Raw genomic sequence first — 10,058 nt, 5'->3', positions numbered from 1 at the left:
TAATAAATCTAATGCGAAATGAAATATGGAGTGTGATTCAACAGATTACACATCTAAATACACAGGATTCTCTTTTTTTCAACAGATTACATTATGATGATCAGAAAATGTTTGAGAATATCTTTAATGTCTAAACATAATCTACTAATAATACAGTTCATGCAGTAGCTGTGTGCTTGTGTCTTCATTCACTAATCTTTCTGGTTAATTTTCCAGTTTTTAAGCCTTAAGTCATAAAAACAAACAAGGAAAACATGAAGTCTGTACTTTCAGGTGTTTCAGGAGGAAAACTGCCACGGATAAACTCTCATATTAGTTTGACATTTTTTCCATCAGATGTGAGAGGAGTCCTGGAATGAAGACCAAAGAGAAAAATTATTTTATTTAATATTTAAATCAACACATTGTTCACACATCAATTTATTTCATGTACAGATTAATTTCAATGACACAATTAACTTGTTTAATCGAGGAAAACAAATGAACAATCATCATGATAATTACAGTTTCAATAAACATGTATATGTAGATTTGAATATATAGTCTGAAAAACTAATAGATGTAAATGTAATCATGGATTTCTTTCTGTACAAAGTGATCAACAACATATTAGTGATAAAGGAAGGTCTGCTGATTCCTCTGCTATGAAGTGGAAGAGAAACAACAAGACACAAATACATCAATACAAATATTCAGCAGACATTTAGAGATCAGAGAAGTTTACATTATCATGGAAATAAAAGTCATCATGAGCAGTGATATCCTCCACGGCTAAACAGACACAGGAAAGAGCTCCACCTAAAGAAAGTGATGAAACATCAAGAGAACAACTATTAAACATGTCAAGGTAGCAGCCATAATGTTTGGCTGACAGCTGATCTCTGTCCAGAAATGCCACAACAATGAACTCTCACCAACAAACATGGAGAGAAAACAAGTTGATGAAGAGAAACTGAGAATTTAACTTTCTGGTCCTGAAGTTACCTCTGTCTACTTCACTTTAATTAACTCAGCACTTGATCCAAAAAAAGGCAAACCATCAGTCCAGAGTCCAGCATAGAGCGGCTGAGTGAATGTGGTCTGGACTCTGTGGAGGAGAGTCATGGTTTCAGAGACGCTGTAGAAGGACAGAATACCTGCTCCATGATCCAGGTACACTCCTACTCTGGAGGAACGAGGACCTGAGATGGCAGTTTGGACTTTGTTGTACACAAATGTAGAACTGTCTTTGTAACAATCTAATGTCCAAGATTTGTCATTAAGTCCAAATCCACTTGCATTCCCTACTCTGCTGATATTCTTGTATGCGACTGCTACACCAACTCCAAATAATCCTCTCCACTCCACCTCCCAGTAACAACATCCAGTCAGACTCTCTCTACTCAGGACCTGAAACCAATCAGTGAATCTGTCTGGATGATCAGGATAAGACTGTTGTTTAATCACTGATCTTACTTTTCTGTTCCTCTCAGACAGTACCAGACGTCTGTATGCTGTGTTTGGATCCAGTGTGATTTCACATGAATACTTTAAGAATTCATCTCTGGTCTTTGGCTCTGGTTGTGGCAGTAAAACATCCACTTCAGGCACTGTCAGTGAGATGTTTGTCCTTGTCTCTCTCAGAATGTCCTGTAGTTTCTTTCTGAGCTCTTTCACAGCTGTTTTCATGTCCTCAAAGTTCCTCAGAGGACGGATATTGATGCTGGATGAGTGTGTAGATTGACTGAGTGGTGACAGTGAGGGGTAGTTGTGTAGAAACTGGTTGTGATCCTCTGTGTCTGAAAGCTGCTTCAGCTCAGCGTCTTCCCTCTTCAGCTCAGTGATCTCCTGCTCCAGCTTCTCCTGAACCTCTTTGACTCGACTCTCTTCAGTTTCCTGCTGGGATCTGACCTGCTGCTTCACATCAGAGCTTCTTTTCTGGATGAGACGAATCATCTCAGTGAAGATCTCCTGACTGTCCTTCACTGTTTTATCAGCAGAGTCAGCGATGGTCTTCAGCTCCTGTTGAAGCAGCTTCACATCTTTCTCTTTGTCCTGGATCATCTGCTGGATGTTTTGTCGTCTCACCTCCACCTCTCTCTGTCTCTCAGTCCTTTCTGCTGCAGCTGAGACTGTGTCGTGGCCTTTATGTTCATCCACAGAGCAGAGATAACAGATAATCTGCTGATCAGTACGACAGAACATCTTCATGACCTCACCATGACGAGAGCAGATGTTCTCCTGGAGCTTCTTGGAGGGATCCACCAGCTTGTGTTTCTTTAAAGGAGCTACATCATAATGAGGCTGAAGGTGTTTCTCACAGTAAGATGCCAGACAGAATAAACAGGACTTGAAGGCTTTCAGTTTTCTTCTAGTGCAGACATCACAGGCCACATCTTCGGGTCCAGCATAGCAGTGATCAGCAGGAGCAGCTTGGAGTCCAGTCTTCTTCAGCTGCTCCACTAAAACTGCTAACATGTTGTTTTTCACCAGGACAGGCCTCGTGGTGAAGAGTTGTCTGCACTCAGGACAGCTGTAGATTTCCTTCTTGTCCTCTTCATCAAAGTGGCTTTTAATACAGTTCATGCAGTAGCTGTGTCCACAGGGAATAGTCACGGGATCCTTCAGTAGATCCAGACAGATGGAACAAGAAAAGGTTTCTCGATCCAGCTCAACTCCTTTCTGCGCCATTTCAGCTCTCAGTGTCAGTGACTCCGAGTGTTTCTCTTTTTTAGAACTGAACCTTGTCTGAGCTCTGATCTAAACGTCATGTGTTTCTACAGTGAATGGGTCCAGTCAGCTGTTACACTTCACCACATGTTGTGCAGATCTAAAGGGGAGGGAACCAGGACATACGTGGACAGAGTGGAGCAGCTGTGTGTGAGAGCAGGAAGTAGAATGAGGGCGTTCAGACTCTGATGACGAATTCTTCTTTGAATCTCTGTGTTCAGAGATTGCGTTTCCAGTTTCCTGTTCTCTAAAAATCTAATAAAATAAAAAGAGACCGTGTGTTTTATTTGAAAGCAGAAACAGACAAACACACCTCTCAAGTATTATTGTATTTTATAATTTTATCAGGTTTGAGCTAAAGCTGTGTCAACAGTGGCCGGGTCTCATTTTGGGTAATCGTGAGCACTTGGCCAGTCTCCCTGATCCTTTAAGATCTGGCAGTCACAGTCCGCACTCTCTCTGCTTCTTGACCTCGATCTGTCCGGCATCGTGTTTTTGTTCTGTTGGTTTCGGTCTATTTACTTTATGCTAGCACCTTTCAAAAATACACATCATGCAACCATCGATACTCACTCAAACCTCATTCCGTTCTTATGGGTTGTTTTTGACTTTATTTAAATAAATGGGTTAACCTTTACGTTTAGACCTTGTCTCTCGTTTTTTTTGTCATGACTTACGAGCCATGTCATGACAGCATTAATGGTGCGTTACATTTCAAATGGAAAGTTGGAATTTCTGAGTTACCAGTAACAAATTTAACCTCTCCCCAACGAATGTCAAATACCTAATGTCAGGACAGAGATAAATTAATAAATAAATAACTTAAGACGTGACTTTACAGCTTTTTCCAAAATATGTAGAATTAACCTAAGTCACGACATACATGTCCCGGTTCTGTGTTTTGATTCCTGTGTTCCTGTTTTGAGTTTCATGCTTCATGTTTTTCAGTTTCCTGTTTTATTTTGTTAAGTTCTTGGTTTCCTGTCTTGTGTCCCTTCCTTTATCTTCCCGTCTTTGTGATTGTCTTCCCCGTCTTGATTGGTGTCACCTGTTTCTCGTCACCTTCCTGTCCTGTGATTTCCCTCCTTTATAATTGTCTGCCCCGCCCTGATTTTTTTCACCTGTGTCTCCTCTGCCCTTGTGTGTATATATACACTATATTACCAAAAGTATTCGCTCACCCATTCAAATGATCAGAATCAGGTGTTCTAATCACTTGGCCTGGCCCCAGGTGTATAAATTCAAGCACTCAGGCATGCAGACTGTGAAACAAGACATTTGTGAAAGAATGGGCCGCTCTCAGGAGCTCAGTGAATTCCAGCGTGGAACTGTCATAGGATGCCACTTGTGCAACAAATCCAGTCGTGAAATTTCCTCGCTCCTAAATATTCCACAGTCAACTGTCAGCTCTATTATAACAAAATGGAAGCGTTTGGGAAAAACAGCAACTCAGCCACGAAGTGGTAGGCCACGTAAAGTGACGGAGAGGGGTCAGCGGATGCTGAAGCGCATAGTGCAAAGAGGTCGCCGACTTTCTGCACAGTCAATTGCTACAGAGCTACAAACTTCATGTGACCTTCAGATTAGCCCAAGTACAGTACGCAGAGAGCTTCATGGAATGGGTTTCCATGGCCGAGCAGCTGCAGCCAAGCCACACATCACCAAGTGCAATGCAAGGCGTCGGATGCAATGGTGTAAAGCACGCCGCCACTGGCCTCTAGAGCAGTGGAGACGCGTTCTCTGGAGTGATGAATCACGCTTTTCCATCTGGCAATCTGATGGACGAGTCTGGGTTTGGAGGTTGCCAGGAGAACGGTACATTTCAGATTGCATTGTGCCAACTGTGAAATTTGGTGGAGGAGGAATTATGGTATGGGGTTGTTTTTCAGGAGCTGGGCTTGGCCCCTTAGTTCCAGTGAAAGGAACATTGAATGCTTCAGGATACCAAAACATTTTGGACAATTCCATGCTCCCAACCTTGTGGGAACAGTTTGGAGCGGGCCCCTTCCTCTTCCAACATGACTGTGCACCAGTGCACAAAGCAAGGTCCATAAAGACGTGGATGACAGAGTCTGGTGTGGATGAACTTGACTGGCCTGCACAGAGTCCTGACCTGAACCCGATAGAACACCTTTGGGATGAATTAGAGCGGAGACTGAGAGCCAGGCCTTCTCGACCAACATCAGTGTGTGACCTCACCAATGCGCTTTTGGAAGAATGGTCAAAAATTCCTATAAACACTCTCCTCAACCTTGTGGACAGTCTTCCCAGAAGAGTTGAAGCTGTAATAGCTGCAAAAGGTGGACCGACATCATATTGAATTCTATGAGTTAGGAATGGGATGGCACTTCAGTTCATAGAATGAGTAAAGGCAGGTGAGCGAATACTTTTGGTAATATAGTGTATATAGTCCTGCTTTTCCCTTTCTCCTCTGTCATGTCATACTGTTTTCTACTGTTTCTATGTGTTCCCAGTGTTTTTTATCTCTAGTCTTGTGATGTTACATTTTTGTCTTTTTGAAAGTTTTGATTTTTGTTTTTGGTTCTCCTGCCGTCTCAGTAGCGCTTTGTGTTTCCTTTTGTGTAATTAAATTTAGTTTTTGCCTGCTCCTGCCTCATCGTATAGCGTCCAGCATTTGGGTCCTACCTAGACTTGAAAATCCATGACAGTACACAAAACATACAGCTGTTCGTGGTTCTGATCCAGCTGCAGGTAGAGATCCATGAGAGGCAGCACATGTTATAATATTCAACTGTGACACAAATGACGTAGGTGTTTATTTACATGCAGGGAAACTGAGGTTTGGTCTGAAGTTCTGGCTGATGACGAATGTGGAGACACATTTTAGTGCCAGGTGTGAACACAGGTATTTAAAGCTGGACACTTGAGATCAGGTTGCCTAGGACGGATTCTAATGCAAAGTCTGAACAGGGACTATGTCTCCTAGGATTGCAGGGACGCACGAAAGATGGTGATTCTTTGGGGGACAGTTCAAACTAAATGTCTGTAAAACATTTGGTTTATTGGAGCGTTTCTAACTAAACTGCTATAAGCAAAAGATCACAACAGTCTATTACAACTTTTGTTTTTATTTTTCTGCTGTAAGTGTGGATCCAGACAGATTCAGAAAGAAGCAGGTGTAAAGTATTATTGATTTATTGATAGTTGTAAAGAAAGGTGTTCACGCTGAAATAAAATCAAACTCACTGTAGTCAACATGAACTCCCTGCTAACAATCAGTGCAATTTAAATAAAATAGTTAAAGCTTCTGGAGGAGCTATAGACGAGTAAAAGCCAAAGAAAATGTTAACAGCAAGGCCTTTTATTTGATTTGATCTTTACTCCATTCATGTTCATTCATTCACTCCACTACGTCCCTGTCAGCAGGATGAAGGCGCCCTCTTGTGTTGAGCATCATTTTCAGGTTTCAGTTGTTGACCTGACGTGTAAAACCTCCACTGAGCATTCAGCAGCTTAAACAGCATCAGTAAAGAGACACTGAAACATCTGTAATATCACACTGTGTCACTTTGTCCACAGGAGCCTCAGCCTGTAACACTGATGCTGCATTCAGGTAACACAGGAAAGATGGGAGAAAAGAATTTACAAGTTACAAACATCCTAAATGTCCTAAAACAATCAAGTAACTTTATCTGTGATGGTTCCATGGATGAAACACAAACTTGAATAAGTTCTTTAAAAACTTCTTTATTGACTGATTATAGAAAAAAAACTGACAAAATCAACACAATCATTCAGTTTAACCAAGAAAGTAATGAATGATCTCCTCAATAATGATTTATTTGTACATGAATTTAAACATTTGATCTGATAAACAAATAAATGTGAATATATTTTAACAGTGTGATGAATAACAAATCAGTGATAAAGGCAAGTGTGGATCCAGACATATATAGTCTGAAAAACTAATAGATATAAATGTAATCATAGATTTCTTTCTGTACAAAGTGATCAACAACATATCAGTGATAAAGGAAGGTCTGCTGATTCCTCTGCTACGAAGTGGAAGAGAAACAAGAAGACACAAATACATCAATACAAATATTCAGCAGACATTTAGAGATCAGAGAAGTTTACATTGTCATGGAAATAAAAGTCATCATGAGCAGTGATATCCTCTATGGCTAAACAGACACAGGAAAGAGCTCCACGTAAAGAAAGTGATGAAACATCAAGAGAACAACTATTAAACATGTCAAGGTAGCAGCCATAATGTTTGACTGACAGCTGATCTCTGTGCAGAAACACCACAACAATGAACTCTCAGCAACAAACATGGAGAGAAAACAAGTTGATGAAGAGAAACACAGAATTTAACTCTCTGGTCCTGAAGTTACTGCTGTCTACTTCACTTTAATCAACTCAGCACTTGATTCAACAAAATACAAACCATCAAAACAAACATCAACCCAGAGTCCAGCATAGAGGGGCTGAGTGAATGTGGTCTGGACTCTGTGGAGGAGAGTCATTGTTTTAGAGACGCTGTAGAAGGACAGAATACCTGCTCTTTGATCCAGGTACACTCCTACTCTGGAGGAAGGACGACCTGAGATGAGAGTTTTGTTTTGTTTGTACACAAATGTAGACCTGTAACAATCTAATGTCCAAGATTTTTCATTGCATCCAAATCCACTTTGTCTCCCTGCTCTGCTGATATTCTTGTATGTGACTGCTACACCAACTCTTCCTCTCCACTCCACCTCCCAGTAACAACGTCCAGTTAGACTCTCTTTACTCAGGACCTGAACACAATCAGTGAATCTGTCTGGATGATCAGGATAAGACTGTTGTTTAATCACTGATGTTACTTTTCTGTTCCTCTCAGACAGTACCAGACATGTGTGTGCTGTGTTTGGATCCAGTGTGATTTCACATGAATACTTTAAGAATTCATCTCTGGTCTTTGGCTCTGGTTGTCTCAATAAAACATCCACTTCAGTCACTGTCAGTGAGATGTTTGTCCTTGTCTCTCTCAGAATGTCCTGCAGTTTCTTTCTGAGCTCTGTCACAGCTGCTTTCACGTCCTTAAACTTCCACAGAGGACGGATATTGATGCTGGATGAGTGTGTAGATTGACTGAGTGGTGTCAGTGAGGGGTAGTTGTGTAGAAACTGGTTGTGATCCTCTGTGTCTGAGAGCTGCTTCAGCTCAGCATCTTCCCTCTTCAGCTCAGTGATCTCCTGCTCCAGCTTCTCCTGAACCTCTTTGACTCGACTCTCTTCAGTTTCCTGCTGGGATCTGACCTGCTGCTCCACATCAGAGCTTCTTTCCTGGATGAGACGAATCATCTCAGTGAAGATCTCCTGACTGTCCTTCACTGTTTTATCAGCAGAGTGAGCGATGGCCTTCAGCTCCTGTTGAAGCAGCTTCACATCTTTCTCTTTGTCCTGGATCATCTGCTGGATGTTTTGTCGTCTCACCTCCACCTCCCTCTGTCTCTCAGTCCTTTCTGCTGCAGCTGAGACTGTGTTGTGGCCTTTATGTTCATCCACAGGGCAGAGATAACAGATACTCTGCTGATCAGTACGACAGAACATCTTCATCACCTCACCATGACGAGAACAGATGTTCTCCTGGAGCTTCTTGGAGGGATCCACCAGCTTGTGTGGTTTAAATGTAGGTGACTTATAATGAGGCTGAAGGTGTTTCTCACAATAAGATGCCAGACAGACTAAACAGGACTTGAAGGCTTTCAGTTTTCTTCCAGTGCAGATATCACAGGCCACATCTTCAGGTCCAGCATAGCAGTGATCAGCAGGAGCAGCTTGGAGTCCAGTCTTCTTCAGCTGCTCCACTAAAACTGCTAACATGGTGTTTTTCACCAGGACAGGCCTCGGTGTGAAGAGTTGTCTGCAGTCAGGACATCTGTGGTCTTTCTTCTTGTTCTCGTCATCAAAGCGGCTTTTAATACAGTTCATGCAGTAGCTGTGTCCACAGGGAATAGTCACCGGATCCTTCAGTAGATCCAGACAGATGGAACAGGTAATTGTTTCTTGATCCAGCTCAACTCCTTTCTCCGCCATTTCAATTCTCGGTGTCAGTGACTCAGTAACTTCCTTTTGCTTAGAAGTGAAACTATTCTGAGCTCTGATCTAAATGTCATGTGTTTCTACAGTGAATGGGGCCAGTCACCTCTTACACTTCACCACATGTAGTGCAGATCTAAAGAGGAGGGAACCAGGAAGTATGTTGACAGAGTGGAGCTGCTGTGTGTGAGAACAGGAAGTAGAATGAGGGCGTTCAGACTCTGATGATGAGTTCTTCTTTGAATCTCTGCGTTCAAAGATTGTGTTTCCAGTTTCCTGTCCTCTAAAAATCTAATATAATAAAAAGAGACCATGCGTAGTTACACATGGTCTATTTTTATTATATTAGAGTTTTAGAGAACAGGATCAGTGGTCTTCAGCAGCTAGGAGGAATTTTAGCCCATTCCTCAGAACAGAACCACTTCAGTTCTAAGATGTTGGTGGGTTTCCTCACATGTTAGCAGAGCAGCAAGGCACAGCGGCTACTCGCTGTGAACCCCATATTAGCACCGAAACATTACGGAAAAATTAAAAACGAGAGACGGTCTGCTGCTCATGGCACTCACACTGCAACTGCAATCAGCTGTGTGCAGGAGGCCTTTTTATTAACCCCGCCCACCAGACAGGTGGGTTCTGTCAGTGTCCATCACAAATGAAATCAAACTAAGTTTTCCTATTAAAGAAAATATAAACATTCAATAATGGAGAGCACCATTCAGCATCACATGAACTGCTTGCTTCAGGTCCTTCCTCAACATTTCTGTTGGATTAAGGTCAGGACTTTGACTTGGCCATTCCTAAACATTAATCTTGTTCTCCTTTAACCATTCTTTTGTAGAACCACTTGTGTTCTTGGGCTCGTTGTCTTGCTGCATGGCCCAGTTTCTCTTCACATTCAGCTCATGGACAGATGTCCTGACATTTTTTTTTTAGGATTCACTGGTAGAATTCAGAATTCCTTGGTCCATCAGTGATGACAAGCCGTCCTGGAACAAGATAAGATAAGATAAGTTAAGATAAGATAAGATAAAATAAGACATGTTTATTAATCCCACGTATGGGGATTAATAAACAGCAGAACAGGCCGAAAACAGGACTGTACAACCCCCATGTTTCATGGAGGGATGAGGTTCTGATGCTGGGATGCAGTGTTGATTCATCTCCAAACATGACGCCTCTCATTTAAACCAAACTGTTCTACTTTGGTCTCATCTGTCCATGAAACAATAGTCTCCTGGATTGTCCACATGATCTGGATTAAACTGCACGTGCACAGAAATGTTCTTTTTGGAGAGCTGTGTC

General features: G+C 41.9%; 1 protein-coding gene across 1 annotated transcript; it reads right to left on the bottom strand.

The window, feature by feature from the left end:
* Positions 1-536: 536 nt before the first annotated feature.
* LOC311488904 (uncharacterized protein) lies at positions 537-9,823 on the bottom strand. The gene is made up of 2 exons (XM_084545765.1): positions 7,077-9,823; positions 537-2,739 (listed from the first exon to the last, which is right to left on the bottom strand). The coding sequence occupies exons 1-2, from the start codon at positions 8,751-8,753 to the stop codon at positions 991-993; spliced, it is 3,426 nt and encodes a 1,141-aa protein (XP_084401891.1). The 5' UTR covers positions 8,754-9,823; the 3' UTR covers positions 537-990.
* Between the last annotated feature and the right edge of the window lie 235 nt (positions 9,824-10,058).

Source organism: Chelon labrosus (genome assembly GCF_963514085.1).
Source record: "Chelon labrosus genome assembly, chromosome: 6".
Classification (NCBI taxonomy): Eukaryota; Metazoa; Chordata; class Actinopteri; order Mugiliformes; family Mugilidae; genus Chelon; species Chelon labrosus.
The sequence above is the reverse complement of the archived record's forward strand: the minus strand, read 5'-3'. Positions and strand labels throughout refer to the sequence as shown.

What these genes read in the sequence shown, in the direction of transcription:
- LOC311488904 (XM_084545765.1), bottom strand. Translation starts at nt 8,753, where the DNA reads ATGGCGGAGAAAGGAGTTGAGCTGGATCAAGAAACAATTACCTGTTCC. An exon ending in CTGAGTTGATTAAAGTGAAG is followed by an intron (nt 2,740 to 7,076) that starts TAGACAGCAGTA and finishes CATGACGTTTAG; the next exon opens with ATCAGAGCTCAGACAAGGTT.